General features: G+C 37.9%; 2 protein-coding genes across 3 annotated transcripts; one reads left to right on the forward strand and one right to left on the reverse strand.

The window, feature by feature from the left end:
- Positions 1-5199: 5199 nt before the first annotated feature.
- On the reverse strand, positions 5200-9747 carry LOC306859297 (terminal nucleotidyltransferase 5A-like; the record flags this gene model as incomplete). The annotated part of the gene is made up of 2 exons (XM_079400270.1): positions 5200-8467; positions 9361-9747. The coding sequence occupies 2 exons, from the start codon at positions 9745-9747 to the stop codon at positions 7685-7687; spliced, it is 1170 nt and encodes a 389-aa protein (XP_079256396.1). The 3' UTR covers positions 5200-7684.
- On the forward strand, positions 9465-26570 carry LOC306859294 (protein-glutamine gamma-glutamyltransferase K-like). 2 transcript variants are annotated; one of them, XM_079400261.1, is made up of 17 exons: positions 9465-9830; positions 12170-12317; positions 14457-14589; positions 20588-20640; positions 20827-21176; positions 21268-21459; positions 21919-22170; positions 22613-22731; positions 22912-23019; positions 23133-23310; positions 23400-23538; positions 24023-24215; positions 24362-24515; positions 24596-24880; positions 25401-25561; positions 25767-25903; positions 26013-26570. In XM_079400261.1, exons 5-17 carry the CDS (start codon positions 20828-20830, stop codon positions 26155-26157), a joined length of 2412 nt encoding a protein of 803 aa, XP_079256387.1. In that variant the 5' UTR covers positions 9465-9830; positions 12170-12317; positions 14457-14589; positions 20588-20640; position 20827; the 3' UTR covers positions 26158-26570. The 2 variants fall into 2 exon arrangements, with proteins under 2 accessions (XP_079256387.1, XP_079256388.1); XM_079400262.1 differs by lacking the exon at positions 12170-12317 and having other exon boundaries at positions 9521-9676; positions 26013-26569.
- The last annotated feature ends 684 nt before the right edge of the window (positions 26571-27254 follow it).

Consider the following 27254-nt stretch of genomic DNA (forward strand, 5'->3'; position numbering starts at 1 on the left):
TCACCTATGGTTTCTATTACTAACGTAAAACTCAAGAGCAGTAAAATATCTATGGCGGTGCCTCCAAAAATGTACAGTTAGCCAGAAAATCCTCAATAAATCCCAGAACGTTTATCTTTGATTAACAGAAATTATTTATTACATGTAACCAATGTTACATTCCACAAATATGGAAATACCTGGGTATTTTTACTCGGTGGGGCCATTTCTTGTTGGTGCACGTTTGATATAGCATCAGTTTAGCAACAATAAGGTGTATTCCGATTCAACTGTGAATCAACTCACGAATCTGGGTTAATCTCACTCAGCAACACTGATTTCCCCAGCAGAATCCTTCCTCGCGATGTCATCCCCGATGAAGGCATTAAGAGTTGTCGAAGGGTCTCTGCTGTTGACTGTCTGCATGTTTAAATGCAAGTGTCAAATGCTTTGATATTTCTAATGCAATGAAATTCAGAAACTTTACAATCCTTGAGTACCCAAATATTTTCTGGGCCACTGTATATTCATTATCAGACTGTAGTTTCCAGAGTTCTTTATCTGGCATATTGGTGATTTGTCTCAGATGAAGGGTGCACTGTAAGGCCAGATGAACAAGTTTCTCTCTGAAGTTTATTTTTGACATCTCACACAATCCTTGTATAAATCAGTCGTTGGGATACAAGTAAGGTCTCCTCCAAGATGAAGATATCTGACATATTTCAGCCATTTTAGGGTGCTCTCCATAGCTGTTTCCTGCCCAGCTGCTCCAGATGTTCCCCTCCATCAAAGACCTGAGCATCTGCAGCTTGAAGGAGAACAACTCCAGCTCTTCAAACAGGCTCAGAAAAATAGTTACTGAGCAGCTGCGACAGGAGACGTCTGTTCTGGTTATGGAGTTATGGAGACTAATATATTACTGCTGACGATGCAAACGGACAGAGTTATAGATCAATGCACACACACGCACTCATTGAAGTATCATAAGGAAGATAATGCAGGTATTCAACACTTGACTGAAAACCATTCATGTCTCACAAAAGTGAAGTTAGTTTGGAGAAAGGTTTGTGCAGCGTTTATTTGCAGATTTGTTGTGCAAAATTCATATTTTAAGAAGTGGCACACCTTCAGTTTTTAGAAGGTGTGCCAGGTGTGTTGTTATTAATTTTAAAGCCTTGCCAACAGAATGAAAGCCTATTAACAAGAATTGCATCATTTTACAATTAAACGGCACTGCGATTAAAAATAGCAGTTTTCATGGGTTTCAATGGGGACATTTTTGTCCAAAAGGTCCTGAGTGTAACAATTTTGTGTACCTAGTGTAAAATAGATTTATTAAAGGAAATGAGGGTGGAATATTAACATTCCAATAAAAATACACACCCGAGCCAAAATTTATGCAGTTAGCATTAACACAGGCAAAATTATCAAAAAACAAAACAAAACTAAAATGGACAAAAATGTCCATAAGGGTGCACAAGGGTTAATAACCCTCTAGCTGACATATTATTCTGATTGCTCTGCAGGCTCCCATAATGACATTCTCAGACAGGAATATGGCTGTGTGCGGAGGAGCTGTGCCTTTTGCCAGATTTGCGCTCGGCTTGTCCCGTTTATCAGCAGATTTATAGATGGTGTGGAAAAGCCCCCTCACTCCTACGCAGAAGTCTGGCCAATCACCATAATACTTTCATCTCACATTACTCCGCCATCGAGTCTACTGCCACAGATGCGCACCCGCTGCATAGGCAAGTACACGCATCCATGTTATTATCAAGCAGAAGGAAAATGCCAGTCAATGTGGGCACTGAATATTACTTTCGGCATGCACTAACAACTAGCTTCCCAAATGGCTCACCTCCCTTTCGAGGCCTTCATCAGTCTGTCTGTCTCGGAGTGCTTTCTAAAGCTACATTTACAGCAAGATTTGTTTTGCGAACCAAGATGTGAGATCAGCGATTTGATTTATAATATTTACATAAATATCATGAAAGTCCTTTTCATTTTGGATGGGATGCGTGAATGACAGCAAGCGTTTTTGGAGCTTTAAACTGTAGATTGCATTATCGCTGCTGGCTCGAGCATTTATGATTTTGTGAAACCCTACACCCCCTCCTTTTTTTTCCGACCTCTCTCACTATCGCACACAGACAAACAGCGATATCCTCGTCTGGAATATTCTTCATTGGTCTGATGAGAATCCAACCGACAAGATCCGTAAAGAGTCAGAGGTCATTGACTAAAGCAGAGAGAAATCCAAACAACAGCTCTGTTAGAAAGAGGGGGAACCAGAGAACATATGGTCAGTGTCCACAGCAATGCCAGCATCTGTAGTTTTCATGGTTTACATCACTGACAGATTGTTTTTCTGAAAACATGACTTTTTAAATGTTTTTCCATATATGGATATGTACAATAACAGCCAAGTAAATATGTCGTAATACAAGAAGTTATGTCACAGTTGCAAAATTAATAGAATGTGGCTATAAAATATCCTTCAAATATCATTAAAACAAATATATTGTATTTAAGGTGTAGCCCAATGTAAGATCTAACCAAGGGGTCAGGATTTAGCTATATGGTTCACTTAGCCCTGGTGGGTGGATACAATAACTTCATTGTCCGGCTGCAAAAAGCATCTTGCTTCATGAATAACTCCTAAACCTAATGCATTTATTCACTTCCGGTTCATCGTCCTGAAGTCCATGAGCTTTTTGAATGAGCTTTTGGTTAAATGTCTGAAATAAGGTCTGTGTTTAAGCTTAAGATATTTTCACATTTTATTCTACAGCAAAAAATAAAAATAAAATCAGAATCAGAATGAGCTTTAAATAACAAGTAAAATAAAATACATAAATAATATGCAAATCATTATTATTTATTTGGTTAATTCTAAAATCCTGATGAGTTTACATGTCTTAAAATAGGCAATTGCTAACAAAACACTTTTTGAGGTTGTCTGTGAAATTAAAAGTCATCACACAGAGCATGAAAACTCATCTACTCGCTAGTCACTTTCACAGTTTCATTGTTTAAATTATAACCATACTCTTGCCATGCAAGTACAAAGGGAACTATATGTATGGTTAAGAACCAGAGTCCATTGTGTTTCAAACCTTATGACATCTGGACCAAACCCAGAGAACCTTCAAGGCTTTTGAGAACTGGTGCAAAACCATTTCTGTAATCCATTAATCAGACATCTCTGATTTGGCATGCACTAGTTTTGCAAGTACAAACCATTGAACAGTATTTACTAGCCCTTGTAACTCCTACAGATGTATCTGATTGAAATAAATGTATCTGTTGCAATATTGCGAAGCAGCTAAAGTATTTTTCCATGGCTCATTTAGGATGCAGTATGTCATTTTTGTCACAAGGAGGCACTCCAGATTGAATTAAGACAGACAATGGGACTGTTGGTTTCAGTTGTCTCAAAATAGCACATGAAGTACCAGTTCATCTTGGGAAGTGATCGCCTAGCACGAGGAACTGCATACAAATGGCACAAATGAATAAGTAAAAACAGATCGTCAGATTAATTAGCATGTCACATGGTTAGCTTGAGGCTAGGTCAGTGGACAAATTGTCCAAGATTGCAGTTTAGTAGAGCAAGCTTTTGTTTGCTTTGTCTAAAGGCATGAGAAGGAGGTGAACTTGAGAAAGGAACAACCTCCCGTATTGTCCTCTCAACAAAATTTAGACCACACTGACCCAACAATCTTAATTCAACGGTAAGGGAGGGTGCTCTCACCCAGGCGTATGTGTTACAGTACAATACTCGTAAACCGAAATGCTGTAACTACCCTAGACTGTTGAGAACAGGACTATTAAGCATTTAATCAGATTAGGGGAGATGAGTTAATATCCCTCTCATGGAGCGCTAAATATAGCTGCTTAACAAGAGGATAATGTTAGCCCTGCCCAGCCCCTCTACGTTACACACCCTCAGACCCAATTTCTCATCCAGTCGAACCCGTAGCACAAGCTAACCTAGCATACGTATGCCAAAGCGAGAGCTAAACTATTTAGGCTCCTATTAATGTGGGTGTTAGACCAGTTAGCGCCCTTTGCCTTGTAGCTTAGGGAACACTCACTGTTTACTTTCTTCACCTTTATTTATATAGCGCTTTTAACAATACAGATTGTGTGAAAGTAACTTTCCAATGCACTTTCATGCATTATAGCATGAACTTTTATGTGAGTTCCCTGAAAATCAAACTCCATGACCTTGTTGTTGTATGTGCCACACTGAATTATTTAAGCTACAGGAACTCTGCAATAGTGAGCTATATTTTTGTTAGACAAACCCTCAGCCTTCTAGGGCTGTGCAAGACCAGGTGAATATCATCAAACCAACTTAGGCTGGTTTAATTGTTTTTTTCCCCTATTAGAGCTCCTAGTGGAAATAAGGACAGTGGGAGGAAGATGGAAAGAAAATGTGTGAGACTCAACCTTTAAATAGCAGCACAAATCAAAAGGTACCAAATCTACATATCTGAAATTGTTTTTTACCCAAGTCAAGGGTGATATAGCAGCAAGTCCTAATGAGTAAGTACAAAGGGGAGAAAGTAAATGAGGGAGAGTTGGGGACAGCTGGAGCGATATCCTGTCTACGGCAACATGACGTAGGCTGCAATAAATCTGCTTGCACTGTGTGCTGCTTAGCTAACAGTTACAGGTCTGTGGAGAGACGTACTGTTGTCAAAGTACATTAAACACAGAAGATTATATATGGAAATCGTTAAACAGGTAGATTGGTGCATCCTTTAGCCAACGGTGATGTACTCTAAACAGACTGACCATCTGCTACTCTATGCATAAGACATCAATGGTTTAGTTACTGTTGCAATGCAACAACAAATGCTGGGTTTTCAAAACTTATGTTAACAAAGTGTTAATTTGCTACGTTTGTGAAATGTAGATTTTTTATAACAGTTTCCTGATGAAAGGACCTTCTTATACTGGCATTTATGTCTGGCTTGTTCATGCTAGGAAGTGCTAGTGTTGGTCTAGCATACTTTTAACCAGCAAAACCATCCAAAACACAGCAAATGCTGGTATTATCAGCAGGTCATGAATTTCATGCTGTGCACTGGTTTTGTTAAAACCCCACAACAGGAAGGGATAATCTATAGACAAACAACAAGAGATCAAGGTTAAATAGTGGCTTGTGTGATGTCCTGTTGATAACAAACATCACTGAGCCAATGTAACTTTCAAAATCACCATTTAATGAGTCATTCATGTTTGCAAATACATGGCGCATTGCAATATTGACAGTAGTGAGCTCAGAACATCACATCTGAATTCACATACAAGTTTAATTTAGAAGATAAAACACATAGACTGAGACATTCACACTTGTGTGGGCACCCAAATGCAATGACTTGAAATGAAAATTTACACCAACGTTTGATGAGAATTTGCTGCACTAATGCTTGGTCGGGTCTTTCGACTCATAAAACACAACAGTACTCTTCACAGCATTGGAGTAAGGTCTTAACCAAGACCTTAGCACAAACATCACAATGTACAAAAATAGAAGAATCAGTAGAAAAATAAGAGATATGATTATATGTGAGTGAATGTATGGGAGTAATATGTCCATCTCTGTATGATCAGTTAGGGTGAATTTATGCATCCAGTACATGTAACATTCTCAGGCCCTGTCCCAACTTGCTGTCCTGTAGCATGCATGTGACTGTAGAGTGTCCATTATGTATTACCACCCCCCCCCCCCCCTCCCTCCTTTGCTCAGTATGCACCTTTGGACTACTACCGGACAGTCTATGCAGCGTTGCATCACCAGAGTGTAGAATCAGCTAAGGACCGCAAGGGCTTAGGGTATCATTTGGGACAGGGCCAGACATGTGACCGTAAGGTGTCCCATTTTTGTTTCTGAAAGGTGCTCCCGAGTGCCCCTAATGCCCCTCTTTTGCCCAGCCCACACCTTTGGACTACCACTGGACAGTCTATGCAGTATTACGTCACCAAATTGTTGAATTGGTAGCACTGGGGACAGGGCCTTAACATATGTCAGGGCATTCAGATTCAGACTTTATGGAATAATTCCACTGGGGGATTGTGTTGCATTAAGTTCCAACAGCATGTAGATGCTTTTACGTTGAGTATCTTGAGGAATAACAAGAATATCTTTTTTTTTTTTTTAGTGACATACTCGGAATCCGTGCTCTGCATTTAACCCATCCAACGTGCACACACACAGCAGTGAACACACACACCGTGAACACACCCGGAGCAGTGGGCAGCCATTTATGCTGCGGCGACCGGGGAGCAGTTGGGGGTTCGGCGCCTTGCTCAAGGGCACCTCAGTCGTGGTATTGAGGGTGGAGAGAGCGCTGGACATTCACTCCCCCCACCTACAATCCCTGCTGGCCCGAAACTCGAACCCGCAACCTTTGGATTACGAGTCCGACTCTCTAACCATTAGGCCACGACTTCCCCTGGTATATGGGGGTATATGTTCTGTTTCCATTAAATGAGCTTCTGCCTCTCACTGTTATGTCTCTGCTGGTATTAATCCCCCAGGTTATGTAGGTCAGATGTGCCAAAGGTATAATCTCTGGATTTGGCGGCCATGTGGTAATTAGGCCTTCAGAAAGACGCCAGGTAACCTCGATATAACAACAACAATTTGGATTTAAAACAACTTTCATTAATTCTCTTCCTGTTCAGCCCCGACCTGTTTTACTTCTCTGCCTTAGATGTAATGGCATTGCCCTGGGCATTTTAATCTGAGCTAAACCAGCACTGAGCCAACAGTACATTGAGGTCAGTTTAGATGAGACAAGAAGCTGTGGAAAAACTCAGATGTACAGTCTTACACGCAGGTATACGAATCTTGCCAATTCCTTGGATGGAAAAGCATCTTATGCAACACTTTTGTTTAGACCCCAAAATTAATACATTATAAGAAATAGGTCTTACAACTATCAGTTGGAAGTTAATGATCAAGTGGTCTTTAAAACTCGTCATCCATTTGCTATTGTACACTACCTTCACTCATATGTGACTCCAAAAATATGTCTTGACTAACATAATTTGGGATCATTTGCAGAGCGACTTTAATTATATATATATATATATATATATATATATATATATATATTATATTTTATTTTATTTTATTTTTTTCAGTTTAAGGCACTTAAATGATCATCTGTTTTGGGTATCTGGTATCTATGAGAATATCCTTGGCTTGAGAAAAGTGTCCATTGATTTCAGTCTGATAGCATGAGTAACGAGCATCAAAAAGTTATCTTGCTAATCTATCTGCCGTTTCAACACAATATGCAGGACATCTTTGATTCTTCAAGTATGTCTATCACAAACATGTGTACACAAACACAAAGATAGTCCATTTTGTGTCCTTATTACTCTTGTAGAGTTTCCATTGTGTTTCCTCTCAACCAGTGTTGTGCTTCTGTAGGCCTGGCACATACCCATTGAAAGCCTAGGTAGAACGTGCTGCCCGATGGGAATGAATCCAAGTTACCTCACTCTCCCTCCCTTTCTCTCATCTGGCTCGCTTGTAGCTTCTCCTTGGAGTGAGCTGGCAGCAGCCAATTGGGAAAGTCTCAGGTTTTTCTCACATTGCAGAGCACAGAAATACAGACTTGTCAACTGGTCTCATTGGGCGAGTGCTCCAGATAGACATGTTGTTGGTCAAAATGAAAATTGGTCAGTTGCAGGGCAACCACGGTGAGAATATGTGGGTGGGTTGGCAGGCGTAGACTGGCTGCACCTGAGCAATGTAGTAATTGCTAAAGTTGCCATCCGCAATGTACGGTGCAGGCTGGTAGTAGCAAGTGACGTTAGCCACATTGGGAATTACATTCTGCTCCGCCAGAACACGTACTGCCAACATGGTGATGAGGCTCAGAGTCTGCCGCCTTTCGTGTCCCATCAAGCATACTGTACTTTCATTTACGACACTATACAGTGTGGTCAGATACTCATACTTCCGGTCCTCTAATCCCACAAAGTGATTTTGCAGATACGACTCTAGCTTGCGCCTTTGTTCCGCCACATCTGAGAAGTCGATGAAGAACCGAGAGCACATGTAGCGTTCGAGAAGCTTCATCTCAGCTTCTGAAGCCGCGCGGAAACCTCGCACCAACAGGTGGCAGTACTTCAGCAAGCCGCCACCACGAATCTCTTCTGGATTTCGCGTGCAGATCAGTTTCTGCTGCAGGTGGTCCAAGGCTATGTTGAAGTCTCCGTAAACGCTCTCTCCCACGATGGAGGGGTGGAATGTCTCAGCCATGGGGTTTTCAGAGCACTCGTAGAAGAGGAGGAGGGAGTCCAGACGGATCTGAAAAGAGTCAACGCTGAACTCAAACTGACGCCGCAGGGAATCCACAAACTTCAGTTCGACGTTCTTCCCCCTGTTGTTGGAGAGGGAGATTAGACTCCAGCGGTCTGAATCATTACAAACTTTCACCATCTTCTGCACGTAAGCCTCCTGAGGAAAGAGAAAAATAGGTTTGGAGGAGGACCAATGAAAATTGTTCAAATACATTAAAAGATGGAGATGCACAAAAGGGCAATGTGAAATGTTTAAGCAGACAAATAAATAATTATTAAAAGTCATTCCCCACTACATTTTTTTAAATTTGCGCAAGAAAACAGCATGCTGTCAATAGCAGAGGACAACAGCTGCTAATTTTGTCATTGTAAAGTCAATTTGTATATCCAGTAAAGGCATTCCATTACATAGCTATCGCTTTAAATTATATCAGCTAAATTTGCATACATGAAAAGGCTGTCTGCCTTTGCATACACTGAGTAGACAGAGGAGAAAGCGGAGCCGTCATAAATTAGTTTAGAGAAATCCTCTTTGTAGTAGAAACCAGCGTTTTTACTACCAGTGTCCTTATCTCATCGCAGCTTAAATCTAATATACGCTCTCTAGGACATGTCTAGGTCCAGTCAGTGTCAAATTATAGCATGTAGTGCACTTCCCCTTTATTTAACACATTAAACATATGGAATTATATCAGTTACTAAGCAGTCATTTAGCTAAATCTCTCTTATCCATAGTGACAGTATACTTAAATTAAGGACAGTCCTGATGGAGTAACTTGATTAAGTGCTTTGCTGGAGGGTGATGAATCAAATCCTGCAATGTTTGAACCCACAACTTTTCAATTACTTGCCAGGATTTTGAGCTACCTTGCTTAAAAACATCTTAAACCAGACTAAGCAGGTTTGCTCAACTTTGTAGCTGGTCTCCCAGCTGAAAAGTGCCCAAAATCCCATGTAAAAAGAGCAAAAGACCAGTTTTTGCCGGTTTAAGATAAGAAGAACACCGGGTTACAACACAATTAAAACAAATAAAAGTCACTAAATGCTTACCTTTAATGTAACTAGTGTGATTTTCTCTTTATTCACAGCTTCAGGCAGGAAATCCAGGAGGGAGTCGAGAACGATATCCTTGACGGTCTGAAACTCCACTTCTCCTTTCAGATCCGCGCAAAATATGAGGTCCAAGTCCTTGTAGCCCAAACCGCTATCCTCGTGGAGAACGTGACTGGCCGCGGAACCGTTCAGCCGGACCTCCCGGACGTGAATCTTGCGCTCTTCCATGCGACATCGCACGACTTTGACGATATCCCGAGGTTTCATCTCCAAAGTGGGGAAGTTCCATTTGCCGTGAATCGGGATGGATTCGGTGAGGATGACATCCAGACGCTTCACCTGCTCCCAGTTCAGCACGCTCAAATTATTTAGATTATCTTCCATGGCGAGTGATTAGCCTACAGATCTTAGTTATGAAGTCCTACAATCAGGTCGCTTTGGCCGTATCACAAGAACGGATGCAAGAGGTAAATTTTACAATTTCATTGAATAAATCAAAAAAAGTATTTTTCAGTCGGGCGAGAGTTTATTTGTACGTCTATCATTCGTGTTGCATGCAGCACCTCTGTGCGTAAAAGCTCTCCAGATGTCCCGTTTGCACCTTTGCGCACAGCGCTGAATTCGTGGCGAGGGCGGTGAACGTGGGTTCTCACGGCTCTCGGGGATGGCCGTGATGATCAAAATGATTGCGATGAGTTTTCGCGCCCGACAATAAAGGGCATGTCTTTCCAGGAACAACGAATGTCAAATAGCAGAAGACCCCGTCCCTCTCCTCAATTAAAGCGAAAGCTGGAAGCTTTGAGTCTTTACATGTTGTTTTGACGCTGTAAAAAATAAATATATAAATAGTCCACCAATAATGTGCAAATCCTGTTATATTTGGCACTGAAAGAGTATAGATGCGCGTAATCAATACAATGTAAATGGAAGACCTACCTGTATGATCACATTGTCAGCTGTTACTCTGTGTAAACTGCTGGTTGCTCATTCCATCTCGGTTGCACACAGTGAGGACTCATAGAGATTAAGCCGTAAACTAAAGCAGGAGTGACGGAGAATTTAAGTGACAGCTGCGCGCACCAATCCAGACACGCGCTCCGCACCTACAGTAATATTATACACAGTTATACCCACGTACGACCTGTTAAAGCAGTACATGGACATTTATAATAAGCAAAAGTATAGCTTGGTAATAAAAAATTATGTGTTGTGTATTTATTCTGTTTCTATGGCACAAAGAAACAACTGTAGGCTACTGATATAGGCTATATGACTAAAAATTCTACTTGGTATACGAGTCAAAAATGGCAAGGTTTCTAAAGGTAATTAGCGTGAAGGTATACATGACATACACAATAAATGAATAATAGCAAAACAACCTTTCTGCCTTGATAGATAACACTGAATGTCAATACTGCCCTCTAGAGAAAGACATAATGTTTGGAAGTCGAATTGTACCTTTATGCAGGCGAATCGTGAGGTTTCAGCCTCTGAAACACATTAAACAAGAAAGAAAAATAAAACCATGCTATATTTCAGGGAATAAAATTACAGAAAAATGTCCCTAGGTTAGCTACTATATATCAGATATCAAAAGTGGATGTTCTTAAAAAGAAAATGCTTCATAAAGACTGTAATGTCTTTATTTGCTTCTATTAGTGCTGCAGGTTTTATTTTAGGGTTTGGATTGTGTGGTAGGGTTAGTCTGTAGTAATTGTAAATTGCTTAATTTAAGGGTAAATTAAGTCCCTGTTTAGATGGCTACACGTGTTAAACTGTGTGTCTGTGTAAGATAGACTAGTTGGTATCTGTGTGTGTATAAATGACTGAGTGTAATGTCAGGTCAGGCTAGATGTCACCCAGAATCTATCAGGGGGAGCGGACCTGCGTCACAGCAGTAACAGCCAATAAAGTAGGATTATTCTAGATTACCCCTACAACATGACTCTTGGACGCACTTCGGAATATTTGAGTGTGTGTGTTTGATAGAGGAAAAGGAGACAAAATGTTTAGTGAGAATATGGACAGTATGAATTTACTGGAAGTACACAATGCATGATCATTTAAAAAAAAAGATTGAACTACACAAAGCATGGCAATGTTTTAAGATGAAAAAAATGTCAATGAATGTCAAGAACACTTCCTGGTCATTTCATCTCATAATAATAATAATAATAATAAAAATGCATTATTAATTAAATTATCTATTTTTTTAGATAAAACCTTTATATAGAATGATAGAAATAATAATAATAACTTTTATTGTCATGAAATCCAATGCAAAAAGTCTTGAGTCCTTATGCAAACTTTAATATATTTGATTCTGTTCATTTTCTCAAAATAATCAGAAGTGATATATTTTGAAAAATAAAAATTAATAAATAAAAACATTTATTGTTTTCTTTATGCAAGCTATAATAAAATGTATACTGTTGTAATATTTATTTTTGCATTTAGACGTTAAAAACATTTATATACAATCATAGAAATAACAATAAAAACATTTATTGTTATGAAATGCAATGCAAAAAGTCTTAATAATCCTTAAATATGCTGTGTTTTCTTTAGGAAAACTTTTTTTTTTTGGGTGAACTGTGACCTGACCCATTAACTGTTGGCATGTGATGTTGTTGAATGGTTCTGCAGAAATCTGACATTCCTCAGAGTCATAAACTTTATCACACTGTTTTTCTACTAATTGCCCATATGCTTTCTCTTCAGCTCATGCTAAAATATACGTTACGAAAATAGAAATGTGAGAGCCTACTACATTAAAGTGTCCGTTTCTCAAACTCTTTCTATTCAGGTAAGAGGTAAAACAGAGACTGATATTTGACTGCTGCAATGAGATCAATGATGTTTTAGCCAATCCACCACCCCAGCTATACCAGTGAGAGAGTTACGCGCTTATTCTCGCTCTCTCTTTCTAACCCTGACAACTAACCCCCTATCATGTAAGTAAACATTCTTAAGTAATTCAGAATCATTCTGAAAAATAAGCATTTTCAGGTACAATGAGGTGACGTTATTCTACTTGCATTCTAAGTGCAAAAACATTTAGGCTACAAATTACTACAACAAAACATGAATAACCCAAAAAATATCTCTATTAAAGACACACACACTACAGTAAAAAAATAAAGCCTAATCAAGATTTTGAGACCATATGTAAGGTAGGCTATGTTGCCTTAATAAAAAATGTTCATTAACTGGAACATGAATGTGGGGAGGAAAAAATAGAGATTCTTACTGCATACCAGTCAAGTATTCATTAAATTAGGGGTGCAAACCACATACACAGGTATACGTTGTCTTTTTCATACTGTTAGCATATAAGAAGGATTTGTTTCCGTCTTTTTTGAGTGGAACTTCCCCAAACTGGAAGGGAACAGGTTCAAAGAGTTGACTCTCTGAACCAAATGATTAGTGGGAGCAATACACGAACAGAACAGGGTGTGTAGACACGTTTTAAACCTTTTAAAGCTGAATCAAATGATTTGAAATCCAAATTTAAATTGAATGATTCGCGATACGTGTTCCAAAGCTCCGATCTAAATCAAATGATTCATAAACCTGCTCCAAAGTTCCAATCTAAATCAAATGATTCACGAACCTGCTCCAAAGTTCCGATCTAAATCAAATGATTCACGATACGCACTCTGAAGTTCTGATCTGAATGATATGATTCACGAAACAAGCTTTGAAGTTCCAATCTGAATGATAAGGGATCCTATTCGAGTGATTTGAAACAGTGAATCATTGAATCAACAGTGAATCAGTTTTGCGGCACAATGGTTTTACTGATTCCGATGTAAAAAAAAAAAAACATTTCACCCATCACTACTTGCTTTTTAAAACCATTACAAGCGTTGTCGAAATTCAAAGATGAATGGCCTTTTGGATTAGATTTTTGCAAGTGGATAGCTTTCAAAGTCACAGAAGAGGAGCAGCCCCAGATGCCCAATATCAAATCACCAAGTTAGTCCGGTGCGTAAATCTTCTGGCTCTAGTGGATAGCTTGAAATGAATAATAAAAGTCACGAGTTTGAGTTTAAATCAGTCGGAGCGGTTCCAGTTTAAATGACTCAGTTTAAAGCACCTTCAGCCTTGTTCATACGACAAAGTCAGTACTATGCCTACTGCTGGCTTAACTCAATAGCTTTATGACATTAACTGAAATAAGCGGAGAAAAGTGATGTTTACAAATAAAATATATTCCCATTCTGAAGATAACTGCTTTCCATGTCGAAACATCCGATACAAATCTATGAAAATATTCAGGTTTGGTAACCGGTTTACTGCTAGTGAAAACAATCCATAATGAGCTGCACGTACCTCACAATACATGATAGATGGAAACATTGTGCATCACGATCAAGTTTGTAGCTTAATTCACTATATTTTATATAGTTGGACCACTGCAAATCAATTGTTGACAGCTCAATAGAAAATAAGTTGAAAGCGTTCAGTCATCTCATACCATTGAAGTAAATGTTAAGTTTATCAATATTTATTTTAATACATATTTGAGGAATGATTGTTGTATCTGATTGTATAAGTCTAGAGTGATAGTCAATGTAAAAAGAGCAAATGGGAGAAGACAAACACCACTAACATAAAATGTACAATGTTTTTTTTCTTCTAATTAGCACATAATGAATATGTACAAAATGCATTATTTATTGATGCTACTAATGTTCATACACGTGCATTATCATTTTTCATTTGTTCAGATATCTGTCCCTATCAGTTTGACATGTTCCAGAGATCTCAACAGCTTGTTTTGTTTGTTCATGTTGCTAACCTCAGTGTGAACATGACTAGTTTGTGGTTATATGTAGCTTGAAGTGTATGTGATGTGTTTTCTGCCTCTGTGTGAACTGGGAGTAAAATGTGGTCAAATAAAATGAAAAAAAAAAAAAGATATGTGATATTATAATGTGAAATGGATGCTTTATTTCTAATGTCAGCTCTTCATAGATCAGAAATAAAGCAAAGAGTTTTACCATGTTTTGGAAAGTTTTTAAAATGTCATACATACAGTATTATTCATAGAGACCTGTGCCTAACTATTGTTGTTATTATTTGGACAGGCATGTGACCTGCAGCTGCTTTGACCTCTGTCCTGCATGGGGAAGTGTGTCTTCCTCTTACCGAGGCTGATCCCGACTAATACATCAGTTGTTCTTCCAAGGAACTGCCTCAAAACAAGGCTTAAGCAACCAGGCAAGATAAACATATATGAACCAGAAGTTTATAATTGCATCACATTTTATGAAGACGTACAACATACATGTTTAAACTTGAAAATATGCTGTTACTACTGTACCTCACAGACACTTTTGTTGGTGTAATTTCCTTTAGTCAGGAAATTAAGTCCTATTAGATAATATTTCTGTTATGAATCAAACTTCTTAAATTATTTTATACATTACCTAACAAGCATTTGTTTTTAGAATACTAGCACAAACATTTAACAAAAATTATATTTTTTGAAAGACAGTTGTGTTATTTATTAAAATTTTGTTTAAAACAACACACACACGCAGACACACACAATAGATTTTTACAATAAACTGCACAGGCCAAACCACATGCTTATTAATATGATATGACTTCAGTACAAAACACACACACAAATTGATTTATATAAAATATTGTTTCTTTATCCTACCTATCCATAACTAGAAGGCTAGTAGCAATTATTTTAATTTAAATTTTTCCCCTGCAACCGTTTTTTTAATTATGACTAAAAGTGAATCACCAGTGATTCTTATATTAAGAAGAATCATTGTTCTTCTTAATTACTATTGAATTATGAATTATTATTATTATTGAACATTTCAATCAAGTAGTGTTGTTCTGATACTATTGTCTGCATGTTGCGGAATATGGATTGACCCCAGCAGAAGAGTGGTTGCTTATAGCAACATGGAGAGGAAGTGAAATGGTTTTCGCAGTTCTGCTGAAATAGCATGTTCTCATCAGTTTCCTGGTGTTGTGTGGTTTCACATTCACACATAAACACAAACTCATGCTTTCCCTCTCACACAAAACAAACTGGTAACCCATTCCAGATGCAGGTTCTCTACAGAATAGTATATTTGTGTCCTATTTATTTATATATTTGTAACAAACTCTTCATATACTATTCATACGGGTGTGTGCATTGTACATATATTTTAACGTTTTTTATTTTTATTTTACAACTAGTTTGTGAGAAGAACCACTCTGTGGAATAACCTGCCCCCTACTGGAAAGACTGCAAAAACATTTAGGAAAAGTATGTTGACTGTAAAGATGCAAACCTATATGGAGGTAGTATAGCAAAGCACGTCCAAATTTATTGTTTGCATACGCTAAAATGCATTTATCTGGCCGATTTTTAAAGGCTGCATGGATGCATGTTTTGATACTCCACAATACAGTGCATGCAATTCAATTTTGGTTGAAAAATAAAAGTAGAATGAACAGTTTAAAGTTAATGAATTAATAAATGTCTTTTTTTATTATTTACATAGAAATTCATATGAAGAAATAAAAACTGTGGTCGTTAAATTATTATTTGCATATATCTAAAGCTCACCTGAATTTGGTTTTAGTTTATTTGCCATAGTGTCTGAACCAGTTGCCTTAAAAGGTGTCTTTGTACAATAATGTTGACTGTCAAGTCATTGTTTTCTGGATGGTGAAACAGTCAGACTTGATCTCAATCAATTTGGACGGATGGTTTAGCCAATCATTAGAGCCCCCTTATGTCCACTGCTGATATTGCATCTACTCATACAGTAAGCCTACTTGTTCTCTGGGACAGTCATTGGCTATATCCGAAATCGCCCCCTATACCCTCATTCATTATTCCCTACATCAGTCCACTCATACAGTTCACATGAAGGAGTGAATGAAAACGAGTGAGTGAATTCGGACACTCGGCGCACCGGAAGGATTGTCGCTTTTGCATAGTTTGCTTGCTGTTTAATAATCATTTGATATGGGCAGCTCCAGTAGTAAGATTGAAGGATTTATCTTGAACTCTGTCACGGAAATTATGTATAAACCCTAATAGTCAATTTACAATACATTTTGTACCTGTGTTGTATTACGCTGTATTGCGCCATGCACGAGCGCTTCTAAAATGGATGAATGGATGATTCAGCTGCAGGCACCATCTTCTGGTGAGATGCGGGAATTCATTCGGCGCGCGACTCTCGCAGTGTATTCTGGGGATTCTCCAGCCGTTGAGTGTACATCGGTTGGTCACTCGTTTTTGTGGTGCATTGTGGGATTGAATGAGTGCACTCGAGAACATCCACTATGGTTTCGAACACTACTTAAAATGGCTGTCCCCTCAAATAGTGCACTATTTGAGGGTATAGGGGGCGATTTCGGATACAGCCATTCTCAATTCCAGTCCTCGCGACCCCCACCCCCACGGCCTGCATATTTCGCATGTTTCTCTAATTTAACACACCTGACTCAGATAACCAGCTCGTTAGAAGAGAGCTCCATGCATGAACAGTGTTGCGATTGAGGGCCCCTACAGGGTGTTCATTGCTCCCCATTCCTGGGTTTACTTCACTTCGGAACATTCATTCATGGATTTGCGTTACAGCACCGCCTGCAGCTTCTTCACACACTGACGAAACGTACTAGAGAAGTGTGAAGTGTGACATACCTCTGTAAATAAATACAATTTAAATTCACGTTGAACACTTTACAGTTTTTTTCAACTGCTTACACAAGATTGAAACCAAACCGTAGCCTTTTGTAGCCTAAGCATTTGTGGTTGTGAATACAGTATTACACAGAAAGAAAATAAATGCATCAACCATGTGTAGATGTGTATTTATTGTCCTCTTCTACCATTTTCTTTTTTTTTCAGCTGCTTACGCACATTTTCAAAACTTTGCCTCTTTTTTTTCTTTTTTTTACACACAAATCCAAGAATTACACAAAAATGCAAAATGACTCATATCTGGTGCAAAATGAAGCACTGCATTCAAAATATCACAAACACATCTCAAAAGCAAACATTTGTCTTACGTTGCAAACACCTTTGCCATAATATTATATTTTTGGATATATGATATACACACAGTTATTGAAAACCTAAAGCTCTTCTTTCATGAGCTCCTATGTACGAAAGAAAAGAAATGCATTAACCATGTTTAGTTGTGTAGATGTGTATTTATAGGCCTATTCTAAAGCCATGATTGGTTGGTGTTAAGTAAAGCAATGAATGTTTGCACATGTGAGGAGTTAGTGTGAGGCACTGATGAATTAATGTGGCATTTTGATTGGTTGTGTTTGAAAAAGGAAATCAAAATACTTCCTCTTAGATTTTTGTTTGTTATATAGAGAATTGTGTGAATGCAAAAAGTTGCAAAAAGTGGTTTATGAAATTGAAAACTGAGTCAAAGGCAGAGAAATTAGTGTATGGTTTTGCAGACTGGTGTGTGGTTCTGGTGTTATTGAGTGTCAGGTTTCGGAAATTGTGTGACAAGTAAAGATTTTGTGTGTAATGCCCTTTGAATGGATCATATATGCTTCATTTGAACTAGAATCATGGCAGAATATCCTGTGAATCCACTTTGCAGGGCACTTAAGGTCAAATAGAACAATTTCCCAAAGTGATAAGAGATACATGCAAAATATGAAGACTGGAATTGAGAACCGCTGCTCTTAAAAATACAATTAGCAAATTCTACTATAAAAACTTGCTTACTTAATGTATGCATGTACTTATGAACAGATGTATGAACAGTAAATTAATCAATACGTTCCACCGTTTACAACTAAATATATATATATGTCCTGAGAACTACTGCTAAGAACTACTTTCTAATCAGGTGACGTCAATACTATGCATATATATATATATATATATATATATATATATATATATTGTGAGAATAATCAATAATTTTGGTGTGTCCCTATATGATATATACAGTCAGTGTATATATGAGACACTTTACTGACCTAATTAGTGCCATTAGTATACAAACTGAATCATTTACTGAGAAAGTCATTAAATCTGTAATTATCATTCCTGTCCAAACTGTAACAAGATAATTTTCCTATCCTGCCTAAGTTTTAAAGTGTGGGAACTACCCAAAGGAGGAGGCACAAATGAGCAACATGAGCAAGTTTACTTTCTAGCAATGTTTGAATTTGTTCCCCCAAAAATTAAAATACTGTTTAAGTGACATACAGCCAAGTATGGTGACCCATACTCGGAATTCGTGCTCTGCCTTTAACCCATCCAACGTGCGCACACACAGCAGTGAACACACACACACCGTGAACACACACCCGGAGCAATGGGCAGCCATTTATGCTGCGGCGCCCGGGGAGCAGTTGGGGGTTCGGTGCCTTGCTCAAGGACACCTCAGTCGTGGTATTGAGGGTGGAGAGAGCGCTGGACATTCACTCCCCCCACCTACAATCCCTGCCGGCCCGAGACTCGAACCCACAACCTTTAGATTAAGAGTCCGCGACTTCCTTGATTCTGTAGGACTTAGTTTCTTGTGGGCGAACTATCCCTCTGAGCTTATATGACAAGCTTTCATCAAACTGAGCATGTAGTTTTGTTCACTGAATAGGCTATAATGCAAAATTAGGGCTTTGACACAACTAGGGACAAGTTGTATGGGAAGCATATTGATCTGATCTGATAATTATAGAGTCATTCACTGGAAAAACAAGATGTTGCTGCAAAACCTGCAGGATAATTGTGCTTAATAGCTATTAATTGAGTCCAGATTGAAAAATCAAGGAAGGATTTATCATTCATACAAAACGGTTACCTCGATTAATGGTGAATTTACTCAAATGCATGTGTCCAACCCCTGATCAGAAATTAGGCAAATTATGCAATCAAGAAATATAGACTGGACACATACAGTAATTTGACTGATGGCATAGCATTATCGCCAAACTAGGAGTTTTTCTTTTTGTTTGTCCTGCTGATTCTTGTTTGATTATTATAATGTAAATTGCACTTAATCTAACATTATAATTCCTTCCTTTTATCCTTTGTGTTGTCATTTTGGGACAGTTTGGATGATGGCGGTTATGTGGCAGTTATGAAACTTAGAATTAAACCGTTTACACACCTGTGGCGTGTCTGTCTTTCTAATGATTTCCAAAAAGACTGAGTTTGGGTGTGTGAATTACAGTTAGCTGACCAACATGGAAATAAATGATTATGCCAACATTAAGATTGATATAAAATGTATCTTTTAGATTTTTAGCATGTCACACTGCAGAGTACTAAATATTTACAGATGTATTTAATTAAAATATTAATGCTATTAGAATATGTTTTACAAGAAAATACTATTTTAATGTTTAATTTAATGTGTTTCTTGCCATTTGTTATTTGCCCTTTCCTTTTAATTAATCGTGAAACACCACAAATTAAAAGGGTTAATAAGGTAAAAATGGTCTTATTTAGTTACTGTTAAATAAAATTAAACATGGTCTCTCTCAAATTTACATGTAGTCAATAAAAAGATTAACATACTAAAAGGCCTTTTACTTAAATGCATGCAGTTATATAAATATACAAATATAGATTATGCTGCTATATGTACATATGTGTGTGTGTGTGTGTGTGTGTGTGTGTGCAGCTTATAACAACATAAACAACTTATTTTGTTAGATTTATATTTTAACAAGAGAAATCTATTTTCACATTTTCATGTTTAAGGATATTTCGATATGGAAGAGAAGACAAAAAGAGAAGACATTTGAAAAAGTGGTTTTCATTTGTTTACATAATGATTATTCTAAAATGTAGAAAACAGTAATAAAGAATGAGTGGGTGTGTCTAGACAGATATTGTGTATTTAGTATTAAACATATATTCCATAGGTAAACCTGCTTATGTGCTCCTTTATGCTGCAATTGCTCAATTACAGCTCTGCCTGTGATTATTCTTATATCAATTATTTATCAGAACAATTACACTAAGCCGTAAATTTGCACCATTACAGCTTGTTTGTAAATTAACCTGTGTGATTCATCTAAAATTCTTTCATGGGACAGTGAAATAGTATAGGTACACAAAGAACTCATGTGGATGGGTTGGGAATGAAGTGTATATATACCAGACTAAAATGCAGAGAAGTGTCACAGCGCAAGAAGCCGTGGTTCCAGCCAGACTTGCTTTGTTTTAGTAATCTGAGTTTAACTCAATTGTTACTCTGTTACCAAACAGGGATAAAAACCTCTTCAGATTCAACACCACATTGGAGCAAGAACCACAAACATGTAAGTAATCAACTAAAAACCATCAAAAACGCTTTCACAATAAATTGAACTGTATGCAGTTAATATACTCAGTGCAACTTTATATATTCTGATTTAGAGGAAAAAGGCTTTGAAAGATATGAATGTTTAACTACTTAAATGACAACTAATATCACTCTCTTTTTTCTTTTCTTTTGCACCCCATAGCATGTCTATCATAAAGTATGGCTTGAGCAACAACTTCTGCAACATCGGCCGTTTCCCAGGCATTAAACTAGAGTCAGACAGCTTCTGGAGCGGGTCTAGCTGCGTGAAACCTTTTGTCAATCCTTGTGTGAATCCCTGCGTGAAACCAGTCATCAATCCTTGCGTGAAACCTGTAGTCAATCCTTGCGTGAAACCTGTAGTCAATCCTTGCGTGGTTCCTTGTGTCAACCCATGCAACAACCCTTGCGCCATGCCTTGCGACTATGTGAAGCCGCGCTGTGATTATGACTGCAAGGAAGTTGTCCTCAAGGACTGTGTGGATGACTGCCAGGTTGTGCGCACCTGCGAAGGTAACAGTTGTAGATCTTTGGCCTGAGCTGCATTTTGTGGAAGTTGTCCATTAAAGCTCCTAATTGATTTACTCTGCTTGGTTTTTATCAGATTTGGTTCTGCAGGTTCGTAGTGTTGACCTCATGAAATTCTGGAAGTGTCAGAATCGTCAGGAGCATCACACCAGTTGTTTCCGCAGTGATCACCTCATTGTCCGCAGAGGACAGTGCTTCCAGATGTGGATTGAGCTTTCCCGGCCATTCAATCCGAAATGTGACCAACTTCATCTGGAGCTGAAACTTGGTCAGTTGCCATCTTGTGCTGATTTGACTCTAAGCAGAGAATTCGGGTTTTTTTAATATCATGTTTTTGTATTTTCTGTTTTAATTTTAATTTTATGTAAAGTAGTTTAGATTTGAGCAATTTTGATGTGTCTTTATCAATTTTATTACTTTTTATAATATGTCTATTATTATTGTTTATTGCAGTTTTTTTTTTTTTTAGTTATTTTACTTCATTAAACACAAATTAGAAATGCAACCTTAACAAGTAATTGAAATAAAATAAATTCTTTATATTTTATATTTATTTTATTTTAAGTAACAAGAGGGTTTTTAATAGATGCAAATTAGCTTTATAGCTAACTCTGGCACAACACTTTTGTCCCTGTATAAATAAATGAAATAAACTAAACTAAACTAATAGTTTAGTTTTAGTTTATTATATTAACCATGGTAATTTCTTGTTGTTTTTATTTCACAGGCAATGTTCCATCAGTTTGCAATGGCACTCTGGTGGTTGTTCCATTAGTGGATGAATTCAAGAAATGCCGTTGGGAGGCCAAGATTGTTGAACGGGTACAAAATCGAATCAAACTGTGTGTGTACTCCCTTCCGACTGCTTGCATTGGACGATACAACCTCACCATTGTGACTTGTGGCCCGAAGGGCAGGGCCACTTCATTCTGCAACCCTTGCAATGACATTTACATGCTGTTCAACCCCTGGTGCAAAGGTACATATAAGAGGGAGAGAATACAAAATATATAGTAAACATTTGAACCACATCTCAATGTTCCTTCTTAACTTCTTAAATTTCTTGCAGAAGCATGTTTTGAAAAATGCTATAGATTTAAATCAGTCCCACATCTTAATAAATGTTTAGTATGAAACCTTGCACACAGACACGAGATAAAAACTGCATCATAGAATGGTACAGAGATTTCAAGTTCATAGAAGCAATACTGGAATTACATAAAAAAAAGAATAGTTTTGTTTTTGTGATCTTGATCGTTTTCTCAAAAAAGCATGTCTCTCAAATTTGTTTGTAAAGAATGACACTGGATGCTTCTGCTCAGATTAAGCAAGCATCTGTCAAACGGAAACAAAAATGAGAAGGAACATTTATTATAATCAGTAAGTGATTGTGAAATTGAAACGGTCTCTCTCTTTACTAGATGACTCTGTGTATCTGGATGACGAGGCCCAGAGAGTTGAGTATGTGCTGAATGACGTGGGAAAAATCTACTATGGAACTAAACATCAGATCGCTTCCAGAACCTGGAATTTCGGTCAAGTAAGATCCAAACTTTTAATTAATGCATGTCAAAATAAGAAAAGAGGATTTGCATTGGAATATATTTGATCTGAAGTGGTGGAATACAAGCATAGCACAATCATTTTTGTTTTTTTATAAACCACAGAACTTGCACACTGCATGGCAAGCACCTTAGTATATCATTTCTCTGATTCTTAGTTTGATGAAGGAGTTTTGGCTGCATGTTTCTATGTGTTGGAGAAGAGTGGTGGCCTTTGCACTGGATGGGGAGATCCTGTTAACGTGGTCAGAGTGATATCTGCCATGGTGAGTCTCAACTTTTCTTTCATTGGCATGCAATAAAGCCTAATAAACATCCATGAAGACTTGATGTTTGGCAAGAGAACAAATAATAATTTTTGACTGTCTCACTTTCACAGATTAATGCCAATGATGACTGTGGTGTGCTGGTGGGTAACTGGTCAAACAGCTATGGAGATGGAACCGCTCCAACATCCTGGTGCAGCAGCAGTGCTATCCTGAAACAATACCACAAATGTGGAGGCATACCTGTCAAATATGGACAGAGCTTGGCCTTTGCTGGAGTCACCAACACACGTAAGAGTTCCTGCAGACTGGACGAGGAGAACATTTTTTGAGAAATTGATTGTAGATGTAATGCACTTATATTCTTCTCTTTCTCATAGTGTTGAGGTGTTTGGGTATTCCTGCTCGTCCAGTCACAAACTTCTGTTCTGCTCATGACACTGATGTGTCCATGACAGTAGACGTTTTTCTTGATGAGAACTATGATCTGATCGATAACTTGAACTGTGATTCAATCTGGTAAGATTCTGTAGAAACCTAAAATGATCTAATCTAAAAGTGCTTATTATTAAATAAAAAAATGATTATTTTTGCATCTCCTTTTTCAAACTGTCCGAGATTATCACCAATGTGGTGATAACTGCTTTGATGAGCACCACCTGTTAGTGAGACAAATTAAATGCACTAAATGTACACTGAATATTTTTTACAGTTTTGATCTAAATGCAGTGTTTCTGAAAAAGCACAAAGTGATGAATCTTCATTGCAACATTCTTGTATGCATTCTTATAATGACTTAGGAAATCCTACTTGTGATTGCATTAGGTAGTTTATGCAAATTTAAGACATCCTCCCACTTACTCTAATATGAATTATTAGGTTCACGCAAATAGCGTCAATATTTGCAGGCAAGTGGAAATTATTCAATGTACACACATTGTGTCTCCTGTTCTAGCTTTGAATCCATTCACAAAGATCATGTTTCTTTTTCTCTTCCATGTAGGAACTACCACGTGTGGAATGAGGCCTGGATGACTCGAACTGATCTGCCATCTGGTTTTGGAGGTTGGCAGGTGGTTGATTCCACTCCTCAGGAAACCAGCCAGGGCTTCTTCCGCTGTGGCCCCACCTCTGTTTCTGCAGTTCGCAGTGGGCAGGTCTTCCTCAAATATGACGCACCCTTCGTTTTTGCAGAGGTATGAAAATGCTTTGTAATTTGAGCATTAAGCATATACTGTAGGTTATTGCAGTTATTCCTGAAACTTGGATCTTTTTCTCAAATTCTCACATACACGCCACCTTATGGAAATACATTATGAGCAATGAACTATTCCTGCTCTAGGTGAACAGTGATGTAGTCTTCTGGCAGCGGACAGCTTGTGGAACATTCGCTGTGATCCATGTTGACAAGAACGCAGTTGGTCACTGCATCAGCACCAAGGCTGTTGGCTCAGACAAACGTGTGGATATCACACACCACTACAAACACCCAGAAGGTGAAAAGTCACACATATCACTTAAAGACACTTTCACTCTGAATAGTTATAATTTTACCTCTACTTTAAACATCCGTCAGGTTCAGAGGAGGAGCGCCATGCTGTGGAAACAGCCCTTCGTCATGGATGCAAGAGATGCGTGTACCCACTGCCCTGCGCTGAGGATGTAGTCTGTGATATCACCATGAAGGGTGATGGACCATGTGTGGGCAAGGATGCCGTGCTCTGCATCACTCTGAAGAACAAATGCTGCTCACCTCGTAGCGTCACCCTCCACAGCCAGGTGTCTGCCACATACTACACCGGAGTCCACAAGGCCTTGGTGAAGAAGGACCAGACATGCTTTGAGCTCAAGGCCAGTGAATGTAAGAAAACAAATATTCAGAGCTTGAGACACAAACATGCCAAAATGCATTCAAATCCACTGCAAAACTAATTTTGAACAAAATAACAAGTCAAAATAATAAGTGTTTCAAAACTGAGCTACCATGAGTTCTACATGCTCCGATGCTTTTGTAGAAACCATGAGAAATGAAAAAAAAAAAAAAGAAAATACTTCAAAACAATGTTTCTCTTCATAAAAGATAAATCACTAGCTTTCATCCAAAGACCATAAATCTGATCTTAGTAGAGAGTAGGTTCTTTACCGTTCCACTGTAAAGAACCTTTTATGCAATGGAAAGGTTCCATGGATGTTAAAGGTTCTTCATGGAACCATCAATCCCAATAAAGAGCCTTTATTTTTAAGAGTGTAGAGACTCAGTAGAGACTAAATTGAAATAGTATAATACAAATTGTTCTGATATGGCAGGGATGAGGATGTGTACCACTGCATTCAAAATAATAGCTTGTATGTATTCAGTGTTTATCTCTTGACCATTTTAGCCAAGGTTCTGGAGTGGTGCCTGCGATATGAGGATTATAAGAAACACCTTGTGAATCATTCAACCATGATGCTCACTGTCGCTGGACGGGTCACTCAAACCAAGCAAATTGTGGCCAAACGCTTCAACTTTAGACTGTGCACTTCAGATCTTGTCATCACTGTGAGTCTGAAAAACTTGAAAGCTATACTTCACCACCTGGTATTTATGAATGAAACTCTCACCCAGTTTTGTGAAATCATTTAATCCTAGGCCTAGAAATGAATTAAGAACAACTGATTATTAGCTGGGTGTGGAAAATGGAGTCCATTTCATAACTATTCATAACCTAAATGGTGTTAATGCAGATTGTGATTTTCCCTTTCAGCCTGGATGTGACTGTGTAGTGGGCAAAGAAGTGCCAGTAAAAATCACATTCCAGAACCCACTGCCCCGCGTGCTGAAGAACGCAGTTTTCCGTATCGAGGGACTGGGAATGAAACACTGCAGATCGATTAACTATGGGTAAGAAATGAATCTGATTAACTCACTATTAAACTATACAAAACAGCAGGACTGCTGTTCATTTTAATTGGTATATATTTAAATGTCTTACTTTCCATCTATTTCTCAGTGAAATCGCAAGCCTGGCCACGGTGAACCTGACTGAGACTTTTATTCCTAAGTGTCCCGGTCCTTACAAACTTCTGGCTTCGCTTGATTGTCCTCAGCTGACTCAGGTGCATGGTTTCACTGATGTGGTTGTCAAAGAAAAGTGAAGAAGCTCCTAAATAAGTGGAGGAGTAGTAAGCGTTCAGCATGCTTTTCACATGGATTGATTTGCAGTTAAAGAAGGGAATTTAATTTTTTCAATTTTTAGTAAAGGGTGAACCAAAGGGTGCAGTTAATCTTGGGATCTTGCTTTTAGAGGACGATTTAGGCCAGACATTGTTTTTATGGGAGTAATATTTTGGATTATGCGATAAAGGTGTAGTTTCACAGTTTGCAAATGTGAGAGAGTGCAAATATTGAACCATTCTGATCATTCACAACTTCAGCTGTTCCATTTCATGTAGTCAGCCTAACCAAATGACTGTGTTGTTGTATTCAATGATTTTTTTTCACTCCTTTTAGCTGTACTGATATTCTGTCCTCCCTGTTGCATCAATAAAAGCTATTCATTTGCAGTACTATTTGCGGTGTATTTGTGATGTGCAACTATGAATCTGTGGATGAAATGATCATGACATCATACAACAACACTATGATTCTAATTAGGATGTTGAGCATTACAGATAGATTAATGTTTATAAGGTGATATTTAGTGATTTTTTAACAAAGTTTAAACTTCATTCAGTAAATCAGTTCTTTGAACAGGTTTTTGAAAATACACTCTCACTTGAATAATGTACACTTCTAAACCCTGAGAAAAGTGGCATAATATAGAGAGAAACCAGTGAAAATACCAGAGGTGGAAGCACAAATGTGGAATATACTTGCTAGGTTAACGGCATCAAAAGTAAAAGTTTCCCATACAGAAGAAAATAATTAAATAAATACAATAATAATAAAGAAATAAATGTTAATAAAGAAATAATCTGTCCAAAATGCATGATAAACACATATTTAATATGTTGTAAACTGTGAAGCTCAATAAAATATATTTTTGATTAAAATGTCATATACCAAAATATATTTAAAATTTATTTCAGCATTTCAGGAAAATACATTTCCAATCTTTCAGTATCCAATGTTTAGGCTTTGTTCATCATTTATTTTTATTCCAATGTGTTATATGTTTAGACGTATTACAGTATAGGCAACGAAGAAAGTTTTTCTTCAGTTGTGACGTGTGTGTGTGTGCATGTGTGTATGA

This window comes from Barbus barbus (assembly GCF_936440315.1).
Source record: "Barbus barbus genome assembly, chromosome: 40".
NCBI lineage: Eukaryota > Metazoa > Chordata > Actinopteri > Cypriniformes > Cyprinidae > Barbus > Barbus barbus.

Coding starts and splice junctions, on each gene's coding strand:
- LOC306859294 (XM_079400261.1), top strand. CDS start 20,828: ATGTCTATCATAAAGTATGGCTTGAGCAACAACTTCTGCAACATCGGC. Junction 24,881..25,400: donor TGAGCTCAAGGCCAGTGAAT/GTAAGAAAACAA, acceptor TGACCATTTTAG/CCAAGGTTCTGGAGTGGTGC. Junction 25,904..26,012: donor TGCAGATCGATTAACTATGG/GTAAGAAATGAA, acceptor TCTATTTCTCAG/TGAAATCGCAAGCCTGGCCA.